The following is a 23,105-nucleotide window of genomic DNA, read 5'->3' on the forward strand; positions in this document are numbered from 1 at the left end:
ATTGGTTTATTCATATATTGTTTACTAATATCGTTTGTTTAGTGGACGGCACTCGAACCCGTGATATGTTTGACTAATCTGTTTGTTTGCGAACTTCAATTTGTTACCATAATAGCTTCATTTTACTTATTTAGACTTCGAAGATATTTTATCAAGAGATTATAAACCTTAAGCAATTGTTTTAAAGTCTACATTTGCTTATGAAGATCTTGTTTGTGATGTTTTTCATCTCAACAGTCTGGATGCCATAGTCAGTCTCATTATTACGTGTTATTATTGAGGTGCGGAAATGTTCTTCAACCAGTGAATCGATACAATAATGTGTATTGTGCATACAGTAGATCATTTGTGGTAAATTTCGTATGTTTGTCTGTTTAATTAGGTGCAATATTAAGGAGTAGGTAGGTACAGTTGTAAAATTCTGAGATTAATGAATGGTAAGTGCTCACTACATTTCAGGAAAAATGCTGAGTTAAATAAGTAAAGAAAAACTATTTTAATACACGTCTTAAAATCCTTGGTTTCTCTACCGTGGACTCGTTTTTGCTTGACTACACACCTACTAAGTTGCATCATATATATATATATATATATATATATATATTATATATATATATATATTTACATCATACAATCTTTTTGGCGTCATGCACGTCGTGCATCATTACGACGTCCCCCAGTTTCGCTTGCTTTTTTTAACATGTGTTAATGAATATTGCTTAGTTTTTCAATAGCCAGCTCCGTGGGGTACGTCATTTTCGGATAATTAAATTTTTCGCGATATTCTTCTTGCGTTCGTGCCGCAACATTTTTGAGCCCCGAACCATGGTCATAAATTATAGGCGTCCTGGATATATTGATCGTGATTTACCTATTGCATCGACTATCTAGCGTCCTCATTGATAGCATGAACGGCATTTGTGAGTGCGACGTTGCCAGATTTCGGTTTACTATATCTTTCTTTTATTAACGCTTGTCTTTTCATTTATACCAATTTAGTCAGATCTATACATATACGGATGCACATTATTTTTATATCATTAAAAAATAATCTATCTACACGTATTAGTAACAATGGATTTTGATAAAGTTTAGTACACAAATCTATACTAATATTATAAAGCTGAAGAGTTTGTTTGTTTGTTTGTTTGTTTGAACGCGCTAATCTCGGGAACTACTGGTCCGATTTGAAAAATTCTTTCGGTGTTAGACAGACCTTATCGATTAAGGTTATAGGCTATCATCACGCTACGACTAACAGGAGTGGAGTCACGGGGGTGAAACCGCGCGGAGCAGCTAGTAGTTTATAATAAGATAAAGAAAATTAAGCTCCTGTCTGTAATTTTTACATGAAAAATCGCAGGTAGTTGCTAAAATAACAAGCATTTAATTATGTACATGTTTATCTTGTCTATTTTTTATAAATTTAAGACAAGTAGGTAGGTAATAACTTCATTTGTGGGTCAATAGGTATATATAGGTATGATAAAAATCGGGATTGTATCCTACCATGGCCTGAACCAATATTATATATGGATGTCAAATATTATATACGGACGTCCAATATCTATACAGGGTGTAATCGTTAAGTGTGCACAGGCGATTTTTCCGTAAGTATTACAGATAACAAAAAACTTTAAGCTGATATCGAAAGTACTTAACCTAATGAGTAAAATGACCGTAATAAATTTTTAAAAATAAATCGAGAAATATCAAAAAAATTATCTCTAAACCCTCCCATACATTAAGTATGAAATATGAATATACATTTAATATGAAAAATTTTAGCTTTCTTTTTCTTTTTTGGTTTTCTGCTTTAATTACTTCGCAAATTTGAAGTGGCATTTTCCACGCTTTTTCCGGACATTTTCACGCATTTTCCGGATATTTTCCGGGGATTTCCGAGCATTTTCCGGGCATTTTCCCACGCTTTTTTCGGACATTTTCACGCATTTTCCGGATATTTTCCAGGCATTTTCCAGGGATTTTCCACGATTTTTCCGGAAGTTTCCACGGATTTTCCGGAAATTTCCACGCATTTTCCGGATATTTTCCAGACATTTTCCAGACATTTCCCAGGTATTTTCCGGTTACTTTCCGGGAATTTCCCAGGCATTTTCCGGGGATTTTCCTAGCATTTCCCGGGGATTTTCCAGACATTTTCCATACATTTACAGGCTATGTCAGGGAAATGTCCGGAAAATGCCTGGAAAATATCTGGAAATTACCCGGAAAATGCCTGAAAATGCCCGGAAAAACGTGGAAAATGTCACTTCAAATTTGCGAAGTAATTAAAGCAGAAAACCAAAAAAAGAAAAAGAAAGCTAAAATCTTTCATATTAAATGTTTATGGGATATTCATATTTCATACTTAATGTATGGGAGGGTTTAAAGATAATTTTTATGATATTTCTCAATTTATTTTTAAAAATTTATTACGGCCATTTTACTCATTAGGTTAAGTACTTTCGATATCAGTTTAAAGTTTTTTGTTATCTGTAATACTTACGGAAAAATCGCCTGTGCTCACTTAACGATTACACCCTGTATACGGACGTCCAATATCTATATACGGACGCCTAATAGCTATATATACGGACGCCTAATAGCTATATACGGACGTTCAATAACCTGACTACTTTAATTGTAAAAATACGGCACTATTTGCGGCAGTACTGTTTGGCTACTAACAAGCTACTGTATGATGGAAATACTGTTACCAATCGTGTTGCATCACTTGCACCATATTGGATTATTCCCATTTGTCCCCACAGATTTCCCAGGGATCAATGGGAATTATTGGCATTTAGTAGGAAGAAATATTTTTAGAGAGAAGAAGAAAGATTTTGAGAATATCCCACTAGATTTGAATTGAACATTCGTATAATATAGCAATTGGACGTCCGTATATATAGCTATTGAGCGTCCGTATATAGATATTGGCCGTCCGTATAAAGCTATTGTACGTCCGTTCAATATAAACATATTATTTAGAATAGAATAGAATAGAATAGAATAAGAATTTATTCGCAGTAAAAATCAAACACATAAACAAAAAAAAAAAAATACACAAGAAAAATAACAGTTTACTACGAAAAGGCTATGGACTCAGCATATGGTGGAAGCAATGACTAAAAGGCCAGTGCTTATTCTACTTTTATGTTGTTATATTAACTGAAAGTTACGTTCGTGGTCTTTTCGCTTTAAATCTTATGGCTTATAAAGAATTTCACCCACTACCGTCGCTTAAATTTCCTCCAATTTGGTAACATTTTTCATTACTGCTCCACTCCTATTAGCTTTAGCGTGATATTATATAGCTTTTGGACTTCCTCAATAAATGAGCTATCCAACACTGAAAGAATCAAATTAATCAAATCGTACTAGTAGTTCCTGAGATTAGCGCGTTCAACCAAACAAACGAACTCTTCTGCCCCGTAGGTGATAGTATATAGTAATATTCATGCAAAATTTCAAGTAAATCCATGCAGGAGTTTTTGAGTTTATCCCGGACGTACATACAGACAAACAGACAAAAATTCTAAAAACTATATTTTTGGCTTTTATATCGATTGTAGATCACGCCGTATTATTTTAAAAAAATATTCAATGTACAGTTTTGACTTTCCTACGATTTTATTATAAAATAAAATAAATGAATTAAAAAAAAATGTTGTGTGGTTTTATGAAACCACGGTAAAAGTGAAACTTTCCGAACACTGCTTTATACCTACTCGGCAGCCGACCGTCACGCGACATGCGCTACACAGACCAAAAATAAAAGTTTCACTTTAAAATTGTTTTATTTCAGGCATGTAAATCCCATATTGTTTTTTATTATATGTATAGATATGGATTTACTAAACATTTTTGGCAGCTTTATCATCAGCAAACTCGGGCTCCTAATGATACGCAACGCGTACACCTCCTACGGCGAATATTGCAGTCAGTGGTAAATATTATGATTGTGATCTATTGTTGCGAACGAGCTGGCAACGTCGCAGTTGTGGACGCCAAATACGCGGAGTCGGAGTCAGGAAATCCCCGAGTTATACGACTGTAAATATACGCGCGACAGCAGCGCCTCATCTGCGCTAAGATTTCTTCTCGAACTTTTTAATATATTATTGCAGCCATTTAAGCGATATTTTGGCATCTATCGATATTTGTCCTACGGTTTGTTAGGACCAATAGGACGTAAATGCCACTGGCTATCAAAGTGGCGTCCAGTATTCGGACGCCAAAAGCAGGTGGACGCCAGTTTAAATGCATTTTTGTCTTCAGAGGACGGCTGTTTGTTTGAGGGATAAATATATATATATATATATATTATATATTATATATATATATATATATATATATTCATATTTTCGCGGCAAAAAGCTATTATTTTCCAATTTTTAATGAAAATTTATCATGCGAGTGAAACCGCACTTTTCTAGTTAGCTAGTACAAAATATGAGTGGATCGGATATAACAAGTTGCCTGCCCTCTGGTGGTCATGAAGTCAATTGTGACCCTGCTTCCTTTATTCATTGATATATCCTTACATGTAATTCTACTTGTATTGCTTGGTTGTTTTATATTTTATTAGTTTTATTTGTGCTCATGTATCATGAAAGTACGCATCTCAGGTCGAACTTTAACTCGAACTTATTACATTTTATGTAACTAACTAAGTAAGTATAATATTTAATGATAGGTAGATATTATATTTTACAATTTAATTCTATACAATGTATTGCATTATGGCCAGGTACATTACCATTTTATAATATCGTTCCGGAATTTTCTTTTGATATCCATAATTAAAAACATCGTGGTGTTAAGAGTAAATATAAGAGTTTCACTGATTATTATTGGTTCACGTAAACATACCCATTACTTTCGACATAACATTCGAGTTGATATAAGCAATCAAAAATGTGTTTGGTTTTTGAATTTATCACAAAAATATCAAGGGTGATAAACTTTAACTCTAAATGATAACTTAATATCTCCCGATGATAACAATATTTAGAATTCATTTGTCAGTTGTTAATTACCTTTCGCAGTGTGTATTGTGGTTAACATTATTGAGGTAAATATATAAAATCTTGGTTAATCGAGAGCATGAGATTAATTCATATTTAATAGCATCATAATATCATTCTTTATCAAACGCCGGAATAAAAAAGGGCATTAAGTAAATAAGTATACATCATATTTTAACTTCGTCAAAATGTATTTATTTTCTGAACGCTCTACTAATTCCTACATACCTATTTTTTTCTATTTTATGTTCTTTCTTACAGTAAATTTTGTTTCGATTTAACTATACATTTGGTACATACCTACTATAAAAGCCAATTTGTGATAAATCTTCTAATCTTTATAAGTAACATAAACTAGCAATTTAATTCTGGATTAAATTTTGAAAAGATAACATTATTTTGAAGATTATCATCCATCATAAAGCCGTTTAAAAACAAATACTTTGTCTCAATACTAGCTGTGTCCCCCGGTTTTATCCGCATTGCTTCGCTTCTAAGTTCTATTGATCTTAGTGCGATGATATTCATCCTATAACCTTCCTCGATAAATGGCCTATCTAAAACTGAAAGAATATTCAAATCAGACCCGACTTTCTTAAGATTAGCGTGTTAAAAGCAACCAAACAAACAAACTCTTCTAAGCAAAATGCTTGAATATTAAGTTTGTTTGAATATTAAGTAAAGTCTAAAAATCAACAATCTTTTCAGTAAATCCTTAAAATGTCTAAACTAATCACGAAGAAAGTGATAAACTCCCCGGAGACCTGCGTGGATGACAACCTACGAGGGGTGGTGGCATTGTACCCGAATTTGAAGCTTCATCCTAAGCACAGAGTTGTTACTATACGACAAAATGTAAGTGATATAAGATGTGGAAATGTCCAGAATATCGTTGTATTTTATAGATGCTTTATAAAAAAAAATAATACACTTATCCTTTGCCTAAGGGGTCGCCTGGTAGAGATCACTCTAACGTGATAAGGCCGTCCCATCATAAATAAAGCTATATGAGTATTGTTATTTTCTTTTCCATTTAATCAAAGTATGTATAATAAAAGTGTTAAATATATATAAATAAATAATAGCTCGTGTATGGCTACTTAATACGAGCATTCATCTACGTAAATACACCTTCGTACAAACTTTAACATTAGCTGTTTGTTTTATAATATGGCCTAAATTGCTACTAAAGACTAAATTATACTAATTGTATATTGCATTTAAATATTGAATTAAACTTAATTTTCCAGAGTGACTCTAAAAGAGTGGCCGTTCTTGGTGGAGGCGGTTCGGGCCATGAACCGTTTGCAGCAGGTAGGATTTTAATTCTCTAACATTGCAAACATTTTTGAACCCAAAGTAGAGCTATTAAATTTTTGGTGATTATTTTAAAATATGTAATACCCATTCACAAATTAAAAAGAAAATTAAAGAAATAACGAGTTCAAAACAGCTGAAAATGTGATAAGTAGGCATAGATAAGTAAGGTCTCTCAATTCAACATTTTACCGATACTATATGTATAAGCATGTATTGAAATATAATTATATTAATCGCTAAGTGTACATTTTATGTATTTATAATAATTAACCGTAATAAAACGCAGGTTTCATCGGTGCCGGCATGTTGGATGGCGCGGTGGCTGGCGGCGTGTTCGCCTCTCCCCCCACTGGGAATGTGCTGTATGCTATAACACAGTTATATAAATATAATTCAGGTATTTATGCGTTTACTATTTACATTTCAAGATATTATTAAGTTGTCATCATAATATTTTGTAAGGTTCTTCTTGGTTGAAAATACTACGCGCGAAGAGACAATGCTTTATTTTGACCTTTTTTTCCATCCCTATTTTTTTTGACATTTTTTGAATATATACATGTATTATTTCGAGATTTTGTTTAAAACTACAAAACAAAATAAATTATACGTAAATGTTCTTTTATATTTAGGTGGTGTATTGGTTCTACTTGGAAATTATACTGGCGATCGATTGAACTTCGGAAAAGCCTTTGAGAAGGCCAAGGTAGCTGGTATTAAGGTAAGTTTTCATTTACCACTTATATACGAACTGGACTAAAAAGAACTGTGAAAATCATCCATGATAATTGCCTTACTACAAGCTAATTACTACTACTTAAAGCGCGTCACACACGGTGAAGATTTTATCTTAAGATACTGTTATATTTTATATTACAGTATCTTAACGCATCCGGCATCAGCGTTCGTACCATCATTTTTCTTTTTGTCATTGCGTACTAAGACTCCTGTAGAACCGCCATCCTGTTACAAATGACCCACAAAATTTCGCGTCATTTGTAACAGGATGGCGGTTCTAAAGGGGTGGGTGGTACGCAATGACAAAAAGAAAAATGATGGTCCGAACGCTGATACCGGAAGCGTTAAGATACTGTAATATAAAATATAACAGTATCTTAAGATAAAATATTATAGTATCTTCACCGTGTGTGACGCGCTTTACACAAGCTGAAAATATGTTACGCAATTTATTTGCATAAGAATAGTTTCTTTAGTAATATAAGATTAAGTTTTATTTTTAACGACTGTTCTGTTTTATCTTTATCTTGTTATAGTCGAGGTGTATTATGTATCTTGAAATATTGTTTTATTTAATTTATAAAAGCTAAAATATGAATTTAGGTGGAGGGCTTTATCGTGGGCGAGGACGTCGCGTCGAGCCACAACAAAACCGGCGGACGGAGCATGTGCGGAGAAGTGTTTTTATACAAAGTATGTAAAATTCATTCAGAATATAGATAAACAAACATTTGTTAACTTAGATTATTGTAATAAAATATATTATAGCCAAGAATTGGAAGCATATTTATATAGAATACACTTTAAATGTTCCAGTTATGTGGCAGCATGTCCCAAAAGGGGTACGATCTCCAGACCATTCACAAAATGGCAGGCGAAGTGAACAAGCACATGGCCACTTTAGGAGTTTGTTTGTCTGCTTGTTCTTTGCCTGGTAAGTTTTATAAAAAGTTTAATTTTTGGTAAAAAGATCTATTTCTATAACAATTAATAGGTATCTTTCCCTGTAAAGAACTCCCAAAAAATGAATCTATCCACTTGTAATTATTTTGAAAATTTTCTTTAATATCTGTAAGAAATTGCAGTTCTGTTCTGCTTGTTGCAATTATGTATAAAATTAAAATTATATATTCCTTGGAATTTTAGCAAAGATCCTTAACTCCTAATACTTAAAATATCCTTATTATAGGCCAACCACCATTATTCGAAATAGCAGCTGATGAAATGGAGATAGGCGCGGGCGTGCACGGCGAGGCGGGTGTGGAAAAACGCAAGATGGGAACCGCGAAAGAGATTGTTGCTATTATTCTGGATCAGGTCAGAACTAATATTACTAAACAGTATTTTTTTAATAAAACATATGCTTTGGTTTTAAAATAAAAAAAATATAGCCATGTCCCGAAAAGCATTTTAATTCTAGTTTCTACAAGTGAAATAATGTTAAAATCGATAGTTTCACATGTTCTAGCTCGGATTTAACTAAATTTTCATTAGTTAAAAACTTACAGGGTAGTGGAACCTTAAAAAATTGACTATAACTAATTTCTGAACTACATTACAATGTTTGTGTATTTAATTTTCTAAACTTGTCTAATAGGTGACCGCGCATTTGAAACTAAAAGCCGGCGCTCGAGTAGCCGCCATGATCAACAACTTGGGAGGCACTTCGTTAATGGAAATGAATATTATTGCCGCTGAAATAAAAGATTATTTGGGTAAGTCATTTTTATGAACCTGTTGATACATTACTTTTAACAACTCTACATTTCTACTTTCTTTTTATTTTTTTTTAAGATTTCTTCTTTTATTTCAAGAAGATTTTTATAAACTTCAGTAAGAAATACTGCAATTTTTCTGTCCATCTGAATTACATCTAAAAAACCGGTCCGATTATATGTGCATTTAAAAAAGTGATTACCTGCGCCCTGCTTAACAAAAAATTTAAAAAATTTCTACTTTTTTGTCAGCTTTTCCCTAATATTTTTAATTATTATTATCAAAATTACACTTCATTGTTTATTCATTTACATTTCAGTTCAAAAGAAAATCCGCGTCGAAAGGATATTCTCAGGGCACCTAAAAACCTCGCTCGACATGAAGGGCTTCCAAATCTGTTTGTTACACCTAAATGACAAAAACGGTGACCTCTGGTTGGAATTGATTGATTTCCCTACTAATGCGCTGGGCTGGGTGGGTGGAGCCATGTCTGCGGGGGATGGTGAGGATGGGGATGGCGAGGATGAAGAGGATGGTGTACAGAATGATGGGAAGAAGGTAAGGTTATACATTTTAAGGGCCTGTTGAAATAGTTGGTGAGAGAGAGACTAATAATACCTATGACTTGTACAATGTACATATTTCGTATAAATCTATAATTTTAATAGACATATGAACTAAGCGAACCATATCCAGAAGTTGTTTGTTGTTTTCATATTCATAATACATAAAATACTTAAAAAAACAATTCCAGATCCAATCCGGTCCCGTTCTCCCCACAAAAACGCAAGATCTCGTCCGTGTCGCGCTGTGCGTCGCGTGTGACGACCTAATAAAGAATGAGCAGTTGTTGAATAGACTCGACTCGGGCTGCGGGGACGGGGACTGCGGGATTACCCTCAAGAAGTTTGCGGAAGGTAGTTTATTTTTGTTATATGAGTTTTTTAATTTATTGTGTTGTGTAGCTGTTTCTATGAATTCCTTTTAATATATGAAGGTATTTTAGATATTGCTTTACATTTTGTTTGGTCATCGGTGGAGGTTCCAGGGTAGTAGAAATAGGTTTGATTTTTGTATAATTTGGGCAAATGTTGGTTAAATGAAAATCCTTAATGTTTGAAAAAAAAAGGTTGTACATAGAATATCCACTTTTGCACATTGATATAATGAATATGTTTTAAAACACCAAAAAAATGTAAATCTTTATAATCACAGTAACTAAGTACATACTTTTAAAAAACTATACAAATATTTTCTCCAACAGCCGTTAAATCCTACTCAAAGACAGCGTCCTTCGAATATCCTTCTAAATTCCTGTGGGAGCTGTCAGAAATAGCGGAAACAGATATGGGCGGCACTTCCGGTGGAGTGTACAGTTTGGGACTGGCGGCCGCTGCGCAGGAGTTTATGAGGTGAGGATTTTGTACTATTATTTATGTATACTGAATTAAAACAAAATATCTATGAAAGAAAACATCGTGAGGAAACCGACATGTCGAAGAATCAAAAGTTCGACGACATGTGTCATCCGCCAACCCGCACTTGGCCAGCGTGGTGGATTATGGCCTGTACCCTCATAGGAGGCCCGTGTCCCAGCAGTGGGAACGTATATGGGTTGATGATGATGATGATCTATGAAAGACACACCCACCGAATCCAAAAGTATATCCAAAGGTATCAATTAGGTATTCTAAATTATGAAAAGTACTTGTTAAAGTATATTTCAAAGACAGTAGAGAAATAAACATAGTTAATTAGTTTGTTTCCATATCATATAAAACATTTTAATATAATTTCAGCGCTAAAACAAATAACAGCGAAACATGGTTATCAGCTTGGAATTCTGCAATGGCCGCCATCACAAAGTATGGAGGCGCGGAGCCTGGAGATAGGACTATGGTAATATTATATTTTAATCTAGAAAATATTTAGAATAGGTTTAATTTATTTTTGTAAAATTTTATGAAAAATAATGGATACCGGATAATAACTTGTTTTTAAAGAAGCTTTTATTATATTATGTTTTTATTTTATTTTTCGCAGTTGGACACACTACACGTGGCAGCGATAGCATTTAAAGAGGGTTTAGCAAAATCAAATTCAATAAAAGATATTCTTAGAAAAGTAATAGATGCCGCGGATAAAGGTGCAAAGGCCACAGCTAATATGGTAGCCAGGTAATTCTTCCATTTATTTGGTGTAAAATCGTAAATTTTGAGACAATTTTAAGTGTAGTTACCTGTGTCCTGTACCACAGATTAATAGCCTAACCTAAATATTCTACTTAATTTTCATTCGCTTTCATTATTATAATAATAATAATAATAAGGGCGTAGGGATGTGACGACCCCATCGCCCACGGTTGGAATATCTATTGTCTACGTGACAATAGATATTCCACCCGTGCAATCAGTCAACCCGCAGGACACCTTGTGGCGGGGTGTCGGGGAGTAGCGACCCCGCGGGAACCGAGTGCTCCCGGGGGAGGCCCCTGTCTTCATCTCCGGCTTGCCTTCACCGGCCGGTCGGAGTGAAGCCTGACGAGGACAGGACCCCCACCTCTGGCTTGCCTTCACCGGCCGGCCAGAGTGGAGTCGCGAGAGCTTTTAGCTCGAAGGGTGGATGCGAAGCGTAAGTGGCGAGTGGGCACGTGATGCTGGACCCTCAGGGAGCGCGTGATCGTAGTTTAAAGTCCAGGGACGCCTCTCCACCCTTAGCTGCTCACAATATGTTGCCCCCTTGTCGCACTATTGCAGCGACTTATTTCGGGGGCCCATACAGTGAGAGGGCGAGTCACCACCTGCCAACATATTTTTACTTTCTTTTAGTAGAAAGGCAGGTGCCATAGTTTCCCATAGTCCCCAATACCAGTCCATTTAGCATCCCAATCCATAGCCCAGTTATTAAATTTCCATACCCTGCAATAGTCCTACATCGGCCGCGGACTGCCTAGGACTGTATCTCTATAGTGCAGTCATGGGCAGGCTGCGGCTGGTGTCCCACAACACATTAAAATTCTCGAAAGGGCCTCTGCGTGTTGGATCCGTGTCCCCACGTAAGCCTTCCAAAGATCCGGGTACCGTCCTTCTGGTGGTACCCGAGTATTATGGAAATGAGAAACATAATAATAATAATAAAGCCTTTATTTCCGAAAAAGTTGACATATATAAACATACAATTTAGAGATTACTTAACACTTAAAAACAAATTTCACTATAAAATATCCCTAATTTCGGTATGCCTTACGGCAAAGGCCTCCTCCAACTCTTTCCATTGTACCCTGTCTGCTGCCACCCTTGTCCAAAAGGGCCCTGCGGTCGTTTTTAATTCGTCCTCCCATCTCCTAGCTTTGCGACCCCGGCTCCTTACTCCATCCCTAGGGTACCAGACAGTAACCTGTTTGCTCCATTTTTCTTTTTTGCAGCGGAGCATATGTCCAGTCCATCTCCATTTTAGTTGGTCGATGTTTTTAAGGATGTCTGTTAATTTTGTTTTATGTCTGATGTCTGTACTCCTAACTTTGTCTTTTAGTTTCAGACCCAGCATGCTCCTTTCCATACCTCTTTGACAACTTGCTAGTTTATCCCTATGGCGTTTAGTTAGAGCCCAGGTTTCGCAGCCGTATGTTATACAGGGTAGGATGCAGGTATCAAACGTTTTCTTCTTGATCTTAATTCCCAGAGTCTTGCTTTTCATGATTTCTTTCATGGCCCAGTATTTCTTCCATCCTGTTGCAATTCTTTTATCTATTTCTTTGGACATTTGATCATTAGGTGATATAATCTGGCCGAGATACACATATTCCTCTACATATTCAAGTTTTTGTCCATTGATGGTTATGTCTATGGGTGATGAATTCGTCATTACTTTAGTTTTACTAGAGTTCATTTCTAGACCCACTTCCCTGCTTCTGTCTGCTAAAGTTTGTATCATGGATTCCAGTAGTAGCGGGTCTTCTTCTAATAACACCAAGTCATCAGCAAATCTGAGATTATTCAATCTTGATCCATTTATGTTAAGTCCCACATGCTCCCATTCTAGTTTCCTGAACATTTGTTCTAGCACTGCTGTAAACAGCTTTGGTGAGAGTGGATCACCCTGTCTGACACCCCTTTCAATTGGAAAAACATCTCCCATTGATTCCAGTCGGACACTAGCTTTACTTTCCTTATATATGTTTTTGATAATGTCTATGTATAAATTTGGAATTCCCTGCTCTTTTAAGCTTTGCCATACGAATTCGTGTTTGAGACTATCGAAAGCTTTAGAGTAATCTATAAATGCCAGATAAATAGTTTTATTGTACTCATTGTATTTTTGGATAAGCTGTTTAATTGTATGTATTTGATCAATCGTACTGAATCCTTTTCTGAAACCAGCCTGTTCTATCGGTTGGTTTTCGTCTAGTTGGTTTGATACTCTGTCCAGGATAACTTTTGCGAAAACTTTATATACGTTCGAAATGAGAGATATGGGCCTGTAATTCCCTATATCGTCCTTTGCACCTTTCTTGTACAAAAGTATTATGTGCGATTCTGCCCAATTGCTTGGAATACTGCTTGTATATAAAATCTCATTAAAGATCCTGGTAAGTATTGGGACTAGTTCTGTGATTGTCCCTTTCATCAGTTCATTTGTAATTTTGTCAGGACCAGGCGATTTTTCCATCTTTTGACTTTTAATAGCTTTCTCTACTTCCGATTGTAATATTTCTGGTATATCTTCATTAGCTTCCGTCGTGTATTGTTGTATTTGAACATGTCTTCTTTCAGTTGTCTGTGTGTTAGCCTGATTTGAATATAATGAACGATAATAGTTTGTCGCTATACTCTTGATTTTATTACGAGTTGTAACTTGCAGTTCTTTGTCTCTTAGCTTTGGTATCCATTCTTTTCCTTTTTCTCTAAGTTCTTTAAGTGCTTTCTTTGTGCCTCCCGTTTTGATAATATAATTTTCCAGGGTTTTGTGTCGTCTATTTATTCTATCTTTCCTCATATTTTCGCGGATCTGTTTGCTAAGATTGGAGATTTCTTTTTGGTTTTCTTTCTTATTAAGTATCAGTCTCTTTCTGTCTTGAATAAGTTTTAAAGTTGTTTCACTTAAATAGGGTTCTTTCTTCTTGTTTGTTGTTGTACTTGCCTGTTCTTGGAGCTTGTTTTCTACTTTTTTGTATTTCTCATCTAGTGACATATTTGAGTTAACAACTTCCATTAAGTCTTCAGTAGTTTCGAATTTCTCCCCCTTTTTGCGCGTTAAGTAAATATTTTGAACGGCTCTTGGTCTAGGCTTCTTTAAACCACTTGCTTTGAGACAGCTACGTACCATACGGTGGTTGGTATTAAAGTTTAGGTTTTTCACTATTCCCGTATCACTAAATAACTTCGCTTTGTTGGTTATTATGTAATCAATTTCATTTCTGACCTTTCCGTCTGGAGATATCCATGTCCATTTGTTGTTGAGCCTTTTGCGAAAAATGGAATTAAGAAGTGTTAAATTTTGCTCAAGCAAGAATTCTACTAACTTTTCTCCATTTCTACTTCTTTTACCTTTCCCATATTTCCCTATTATATGTTCTTCTCCAGTTATTTGGGTACCTACTTGTGCATTGAAATCCCCCATGAGTACTAAATTGTTTTGAGAGTATTTTTCTGAAAATTCCCTTAGTTTATCATAGAATGTATCTATTTCTGCTTTTGATGCTTGCTCTGTTGGCGAGTAGACTTGAATTAATGTCCAATTTTTCTTATGTTTGGGTAAGTTAATGTGTATTGCCGCTATTCTATCTGATATTCCTTCAAACGCGGTGATGTAGTTCTTGAGTTTTAACTTCACCAAAAAACCTACTCCTCTATGTCCAGAGACTTCGCCTTTATAGTACATAATATAATTACTTCTCTCTTCTATTCCTTCTCCTAGTCTCCGCATTTCACTTATGCCCAAGATGTCCCACTTGATGGTTTCTATAGCTAACTCTAGTTCTTTCAAACTTTCTTCTGTTCTCAAGGTTCGCGTATTAAGTGTACATATATATAAATTACTTTGTTTTTGTATATCTTTTTTTGTGTTGAATTTAGTTGGCAGATTTGTTGGAGGGTGGTGGTCGTCTTCCCCCACGGTGACCAGCCGGCTTGGGGGGCATTTTCTTGATGTTTGTCTTATATCTATATTTGTTTTATTATTTCTTTGTTTGTTCCGGTCGGAGGGGGCCTTTACTTGTTTTTTGAAATCTCTGAAACAGAGGCGGATCGTTCGCGCGATACATATGTAAGGATGCTTGGCTTGATTACTCCTCTTTGGGTCTTAGCATTTTCATCATACTTTGTGTTCAGTTTTTTCTGAGATGAATCGGTTGGAGAACCTGATTGTTCTCTTTTCCTTTTTTCACGATGGCTGTTGTTGGGTTTCTTTACAATTAGCTTATCGTATTTTATAAATGCTACATTCCCATTTTTTCTTTCTATTTCCACTTGTTGCTGTAATTTTTTACGTGTCTCTAGTACTTCTTTAGAGTAATCCTCTTTTACATATACGCCTGGAGGAAGGTTTCGCTTGTTTTTCAAAATTATATGTTTCTTCCATATAGTTGTTAGTGATATTATAACTGGACGGTTCTTATCTGATTGTTTTCCGATTCTTTTAATATTACTTATTTCTTGACTATCTAGATGTATTCCTGATTCCACAACAGTTTCTTTCACTAAATCCACTAGTTCTATTTCTGTCTTCCCCTTTTCTTCAATGCCGAAAAGAATTAAATTTTTTCCTCGTTTTTCCTTTTCTAAAAATGATATTTTTTGTTCCAAATTACTGACTTTAGTTTTAAGGTTGTTATTTTCTTCTATCAATAATTTCATCTTTTCGTCTAAGGCCTCCATTACATTTTTCGTTATTGCTGTTGTTAATGTATTTGTTTGTTCGTTAAATTTTTCGTTAATTTTTGAAAACAAAATTTCCATTTGTTTTTCCATATTATTTTTGGGTAATTCGGCTTTGAATGCTGGTAACACTATCACTACTATTTATGGTTGAAATGTCAAAGTCAATGTTTGTTGTCACTTGTCACTGACAGTTTGTTTGATATTTGACAGTTATTGTTCAGTGGAATGTTAACGTTTTTTTAGGTTATACTAATCAAATAAAAACAGTGATTTGTTTTGGGAAGCACTGTATCAAACACTTTAACACTATTTTGGGATGTTTTTAAGCTCTAGGTAAGATTTAAGCCTAATATGAGTTTAAATTGTCACTTTTGCACTATTATTTCAATAATATTCACAGAGATCACTTTCGTACGTCTTTACACTTTCGTCACCGGAACCGGAATTTATTACCTATGATTAATACACTTTGTATCAAAAATGTGTGAAATAATCTGTATTACTTGGACCATATAAATTAAACCAATAAAAATCTAGCATGTGCCTCCGTAATTGTCTGTGTAGTCAATTCAATTCTTAAATCAATTCTAGCTTTTTGCGTTTATCTATATTGGTAGCAATACCAAACCATATTCAACTCTATTCCATACTAATAAAGCACACATCAATTGAATTGTAATGATTTATATCGACACTAGAGGTCCGCCCCGGCTTCGCCCGTGGTACATATTTCGCAATAAAAGGTAGCCTATGTCCTTTCTCGGGTATCAAAATATCTCTATACTAAATTTCATGCATTGGTTCAGTAGTTAAGGCGTGATTGAGTAACAGACAGACAGACAGAGTTACTTTCGCATTTATAATATTAGTATGGATTATCACCAGTGCCCAACCATATTCAACTCTATTCAAAACTAATACAGCACATATTTGCAGGGCGGGTCGAGCCTCGTACGTGGCGAGCGGGTACACGCGCGATGAGGACGCGGGCGCGCGCGCGGTCGCTGTGTGGATCAACGCTTTACTTAGTACTGTTGTGGAACAATGTTAATTATAAGATTGTTATAATTTGTTGTTAATAAAACATTTCAAATATATTTTGCTTTTTATTATCATTTGAATACCGGCATTTATTTTGTTATCTTTGATAAATTTGTATGTGAACAACTTACCTACTATAGATATGAAATAACGTGAGATTGTTATTGATTGTAACGTCACAACATTCTTATGTTCTGTAATAATAAAAAAATGTTTTTTTAATAATAAAAACTCATATAAAATAAAACAATAAAATATCCAACAACATTATTTATTCACAAAACTAACATCGTCTCTAAAATTAAACACTCATACTCTATAATTTACACAAAAATAATACTAAAATTTTATCACTTATGAGATACGAAAATGAGTTTATTCACATATTTAGGAGACCAGTGTAGTAATAATAGTCAGTATTCATACAAGTAGTATGATGTTTTAAGTTAGTTATTGTATCAAGTAAAAAAGTGATATTCGAAAATTTAATAGACAGATACACGACTATAAAAAAAAAAACATTTTGACATTTCACTGATTGAAAAAAAAATTGCAGTTTAGCGCCAAAACTCCGCCATTTTAATGTGATCATTGTTTATGGTAGGGTATTTCTATTGCTTATTGAATGTATAATTTGTATAAAAATATTGCTGTCTTGGGCCAATATAAGAATGTACAAAAAATAATTTAGTATGTAATTTATCATAGCATTAAAATGAGAGAATATTTATTATTTAGATTCATTATGACCTAAGTACTTACCCTAGTCCCTATAGATAGCTAAATTTTCTTTGCGCTAGATCTAATGAAATTTTATTTATTTTCATTTAATTTAAAAGTTATCTTATTGTTATCTACGACAACATAGTGATTAATAAAAATAGTGTTTTGCCAAAAATACGCAAGTATGAAAAAGCTGTAATTTTTCTTGATATTGAATGTATCTCACAGTTTTATCTTATTTTTATTTTTCATATTTTATTTGTTAAAAATCACAACAACAATGGATAAAATTAATGGCAATATATTTTGTATTCAGGCAATTGAAATATAACAATATAATCTATGAATTGGTCATCTAAGAGCTAGCGCGCACGAGCAACTTTGTCTCCGCAACTATTTTGTCTCTCCCATCAATTGTATGGGGAGTTGCGTCGCTACGTGCGCGCACTTTCATACTAGCCCATGGGTGGGAGAGACAAATAGTTGCGGAGACAAAGTTGCTCGTGCGCGTTAGCTCTAATAGTTTATTGTCTCAAAAGTCCCACTCGGTAGTTTTCTCTATGTTCATTTCTGATAACTTCTCTTCTAATAATAAAGCTGATATGTCATCTGAAAAGATAAAAAGATAAAAATAAATGAAAAAAAATTGGTTGTTTGTAAAGTAGGTTTACGATCGAGATGTTTACGTGATAACGTCTTATTGGTGGCAGCGCTCGAGATGAGACGGGAGATCGGTCCGTCTCTCTCTCGTTATACCTGCGATCGCGCTCGTGAGGTTTTGGTGTGACACAAGTTTCTGAACATGTCACCCGACTAAAACGATTTTAAAAACGTTATCACGTTAAAACAAAGAAAAGTATAACATCTATACTAATATTATAAAGCTGAAGAGTTTGTTTGAACGCGCTAATCTCAGGAACTACAAGTCCGATTTTAATAATTCTTTCGGTGTTAGATAGTCCATTTATCGAGGAAGGCTATAGGCTATATACGATTACGCTAAGATTAACAAGAGCTGAGCCACGCGGGTGAAACCGAGAAGCGCAGCTAGTATTAGGTAAAAGTATAGTATTATATATCAATGCATCATTTTAAATCGGTCATTAAGAGTAAGTTAAGGTTGCGCAAATTAAAAAAAAACACTGTAAAATCTGCAAATCGACAATAATTCAATTTTCAATTCATTAAAGTAATAAATAAGAAGTTAAAAAGTACAAAAATAAACAAAAGTCAATAAAATTTACATACACCGTTTCTACCAACGAAAACATTACTCACTCTGATCCGGTTTGATCGGTTTCACCCTTCCAATGAGGCTGGGAAGGTAGTCTGTTTTTCTGATTTGCTTGAAGAACGGATGATTCAATAGTTGTGTTGCTGACGGCCGCTTGTCTGGGTCACTGCAGAGAATATACAACAAATACAACTTAAACGCTATGTGGTCGTGATAAGTATATATTTGAAGCTATTGACAGAAGCTACATTCTTCTGTAGCCTCAAATTCCGTACATCGTAGCGCATGGCATGAACCGAGTAGGGCGTAGCATGTACCGTGTCCCGTATAAAATGTACCGCGTAGCATTTACCTTGTAACTTTGCGTGTAGCATGTAACACGAAGCGTCTATTTTGTAACGTGTATGTACCGCGTAACACGCAACGTGTAGAGTATAGCTTGTAACGTGCATGTAGGGTGTAGGGCGTAGCATGCACCGTGTAGCGCGTAACATGTAGCGTGTACAGTGTAGCGCATAACATGTAGCGTGTAGCACGTTACGCGTAGCATGTATCGTGTACCGTGAAGCGCATAACATGTAGTATGTAGCACGTTACGTGTAGCATGTACCGTGTAGGGCGTAACATGTAGCGTGTAGCATGTAACGCGTAGCATGTATCGTGTACCGTGAAGCGCATAACATGTAGCATGTAGCACGTTACGTGTAGCATGTACCGTGTAGCGCATAGCTTGTACCGTGTAGGGCGTAACATGTAGCGTGTAGCATGTTACGCGTAGCATGTATCGTGTACCGTGTAGCGCATAACATGTAGCATGTAGCACGTTACGTGTAACATGTACCGTGTAGCGCATAGCTTGTACCGTGTAGGGCGTAACATGTAGCGTGTAGCACGTTACGCGTAGCATGTATCGTGTACCGTGAAGCGCATAACATGTAGCATGTAGCACGTTACGTGTAGCATGTACCGTGTAGGGCGTAACATGTAGCGTGTAGCATGTAGCGTGTAGCACGTTACGCGTAGCACGTAGCGTGTACCGCGTAGCGCTTAACATGTAGTGCGTAGCATGTATCGTGTACCGCTACGCGCTTAACATGTAGTGCGTAGCATGTATAGTGTAGCACTTACCGGTGTAGCGCTGCGTCTGCGAGGCGGTGGAAGGGGTCGGACAGCTTGCGGCGCGCGAACACGAGCCGCGCGCGCCACACGCCCTCCGCGCTGTCGCCCACGCCGCTGTCCGTGTTGTACATGCCTACAACAATTCGATAGATAATAATTATAGCCTGGGTAAAATAGCCCACAAAAGTAAAGGTACATCATAACAAGCTGAAAATTTAACCTGAATCCGAATACCATCATCAGTACCCTTACCCGTACCTATGTGTTAAAAAAATTGTAATATATCATTCTGCAAGGCCCATAACAACATTAACAAAAAATTAAAAATTTTCAACCAGATAAAAAAAAAATCTAAAACATTTTGGCACAAAAACATCTGCCACTTTGTTTAGTATCTCAAACACTGCTTTACCGAATTATACCGAAAGATAGGTTTTCTAAACTATTTGGTATTTATTTTTTAGATATAGTTGAAACATTTATTAGCACATACTATACTCACTTTTCATTTCACCATCATCAAGCGGCTCCGGGAACGAGGAGCAGTCGAGTAGCTGCGGCCTATTGCCCCGCACCTTCTCTGTATACATGAGGGTAGTCGGCACTTCCGCGAACGGTACTGCGCCGTTCGCTAATTCACAACATAAGACACCTAGCGAGTAGATATCCGACTGCTCGTCGTAGCCTCTGAGATTCTGTAATGTGAATTTAGTAGTATTTAGTATATAGTGGCTTGTGTGAAAAGTTGTAGAATGATGCAAAATGGATGAACACAAAACCAAACTTTGGCATTTGCTAATCTGGCATTAAATATTTATTTATATAATAAGACTTCTTCGTTATTATAAAATACATAACATGCAGAATGTTTGTTAATTCCCAATCTAGAATATTTATCAAATATTATACTCTATGCAACAATAATGACTTCGTACATTATAAACCTTTTTATTCCTCAAACATATTATTCTAAAAATTTTCCACAGCATAAATTCAAATATTCCATTCATAATTCATTATTAGCTTTATTGTTGGTTCATGTGTTTGAATACATTAAAGTTATCTATATGCCTAGATCTTCTAGCATATAATAAACATTTACATATTGTACTTTATAATTATATAAACACAATTTTTTAAAGACTAGAAAAAAATCGATTACGACGCGGGATTCGAACCCGCGTCTTTCGCCATGTCGGCGCCACGCCTAAGCATCTGTTATCCCTTCAGAGCAAACAATCTTATATATTCTACTCTTTCAGTATAATGTGTCAAAGGGACACCTCACACCAAATTTTACGATGATGAAACCAATCTGCAAGATGCAACCATCTCAACCAATATGAAACATTATTACAATATTGTAACAACAATACCTACACTACTTCTAATGCTACAAACAACATAAAAAAAGTGAAGTCCCGTGTCCCCGTGGTGGGGTAAGGGGCAGATGCATTATGCATACATCTGTTTCACTGATCGATTTTCTTTGGGATAAGTAGGTGATCAGCCTTCTGTGTCCTACCAGACCGAGACATTTTTTTTCTTCGTCTCCACCGGGCATCGAACCCAGGACCCCTCGGTTCTACGCTCACGCGACAACCACTGTACCAAGGAGGCGGTCAACAAACAACATACCTGTTCTAAAAGTTCCGGACTTAACCACATAAGGTTAGCATTATCATGATCGGGGGACGGCAAGCTGTGTAAGTGCTTCTGTCGTCGACCCCTCACCATCATGCTAGCAGCTGACCGTAAGCCAGATAGACGCACATTGCCATGTCTGTCGAGAAGCACATGGCTTGCTCTTACACTCCTGTAATCCAACATGGATGGTTTATTTGAGCGATTGACTAACTTTTCACTTTGACAAGTATTTGGGTATCAGATGATTCTATTTCTGGTATGTCGTTCTTACCAAAACCACAATAATAATAAATTTTCAAATGTAAATTGCACACACTGCTATTTAGTATTTCTTTCGAGACTAAATAACAGTGTGCGCAATTGTTGATAGCTGGCAGTCTAAAAATTTTAAGCTATTAAGTATTACTAATTTTTAACACTACAAAGGCAATATTAAGATGTAAGCTACACCATAATAAAATACATCATACCTATGCACATAAAACTGTTTATGCAAATACTGTAGCGCAGCCAGCACGTCCCTCAATATTATTGCACAGGCCAATTCTGGCAGTCCCTCTTGGAAGTATCGATCCAGAATGTCCCTGCAGGAACCGAGTTCCATCAGCGGAGACACCACATACAGTTCCTGGCCATGGACAAAGGAAGTCAGGTAGGGGAGGATGTTGGGGTGCTGCAGCTCTTTCCGAGTTAGTATGTCTTGCTGTAAAATAAAGCACATTTAGTTAAGCAGAACTAAATAATTAATCTATATTGGGAGAACAGCTGGTCTCAATAATACAAATAAAATAAAATGATACCCATAAAAAATTATGAATTAAAGTCTGTTGATATTTACGCTATGAGCTCATAAAAGATGAAATATTACAGTAATAATTAGTTAAACCCACATTAAGACGTAAATATATTACCTGTATCAAATTGGCTTTTTCCTTTGACTTGTCAACAAAATACCTTTTGATCGCGACATTTTGATTATCTGGCTTGTGAATAGCTGAATAAACAACTGCAATACCACCACAGCATTCAGATATGATCGAAGTCAATTGATAATCATTGATGTCAGGGTTAAACATTTCTTTAGGGCAAAAGTTTTCACGTAAAATTTAAATATTGTAAACAAGCGCCGTCTACAAACATATCATAGGAACTGACTGTTGTGCAGTGTTTACACGTGAAAACGATTATTAATTTTAGTATATATCTATAAATAAATAAACCAAGAAGGAAAACAAGCAATAGTAATAAAAAATAATACTCGTAGTTCAGATGATTTGACAGAAAAACATTTTGTGACTTTGAAGTTTGATCGGTTTGACACTTGACGTATGTCATAATCATGAGATCGAATTCAGTTTAGAAACCAAACAATATGTAGTTGAACATATAAAAATTACGCGATTAATTAATGGTACAGTTTGTTTCTGATATATTTTCTTTTTAAAGATACGTACTGGGGCGACCCCTGACCTCTCGGACACTCGTGATCCCGCCCGGGCCAGAGCAATAGCCTAAATTAATTAATAAAACTGTGGAACTTAATTAGTTTTTTGAAGTAAGGTGACGATTTTGGTATCTTTGAATCTTGCCAAAGTTTCACTTCTGACACGTGTGCTCGGCACACATGCATTTTATGGCCAGAATAGGTTTTTTTTT

General features: G+C 35.6%; 2 protein-coding genes across 6 annotated transcripts; one reads left to right on the forward strand and one right to left on the reverse strand.

The window, feature by feature from the left end:
- Positions 1–263: 263 nt before the first annotated feature.
- LOC149909198 (triokinase/FMN cyclase-like) lies at positions 264–16,782 on the forward strand. Of its 5 annotated transcripts, none has more exons than XM_090101424.1 (15): positions 264–437; positions 5,742–5,888; positions 6,284–6,347; positions 6,640–6,750; positions 6,986–7,074; positions 7,695–7,784; positions 7,908–8,025; positions 8,281–8,408; positions 8,689–8,806; positions 9,127–9,365; positions 9,562–9,724; positions 10,072–10,219; positions 10,607–10,706; positions 10,851–10,984; positions 16,622–16,782. In XM_090101424.1, exons 2-15 carry the CDS (start codon positions 5,754–5,756, stop codon positions 16,734–16,736), a joined length of 1,752 nt encoding a protein of 583 aa, XP_089957550.1. In that variant the 5' UTR covers positions 264–437; positions 5,742–5,753; the 3' UTR covers positions 16,737–16,782. The 5 variants fall into 5 exon arrangements, with proteins under 5 accessions (XP_089957550.1, XP_089957551.1, XP_089957552.1 ...); XM_090101425.1 differs by having other exon boundaries at positions 264–401; XM_090101426.1 differs by having other exon boundaries at positions 264–382.
- Positions 16,783–16,981: 199 nt separating this feature from the next.
- Positions 16,982–22,724, reverse strand: Stlk (Ste20-like kinase). The gene is made up of 8 exons (XM_090101429.1): positions 22,361–22,724; positions 21,920–22,152; positions 21,441–21,618; positions 20,305–20,497; positions 19,812–19,935; positions 18,728–18,849; positions 17,965–18,058; positions 16,982–17,803 (listed from the first exon to the last, which is right to left on the reverse strand). Exons 1-7 carry the CDS (start codon positions 22,523–22,525, stop codon positions 17,982–17,984), a joined length of 1,092 nt encoding a protein of 363 aa, XP_089957555.1. The 5' UTR covers positions 22,526–22,724; the 3' UTR covers positions 16,982–17,803; positions 17,965–17,981.
- Between the last annotated feature and the right edge of the window lie 381 nt (positions 22,725–23,105).

This window comes from Colias eurytheme, chromosome 4, assembly GCF_061535395.1.
Source record: "Colias eurytheme isolate Ceu_HAF_F1 chromosome 4, ilColEury1 Martin Lab GWU primary, whole genome shotgun sequence".
NCBI lineage: Eukaryota > Metazoa > Arthropoda > Insecta > Lepidoptera > Pieridae > Colias > Colias eurytheme.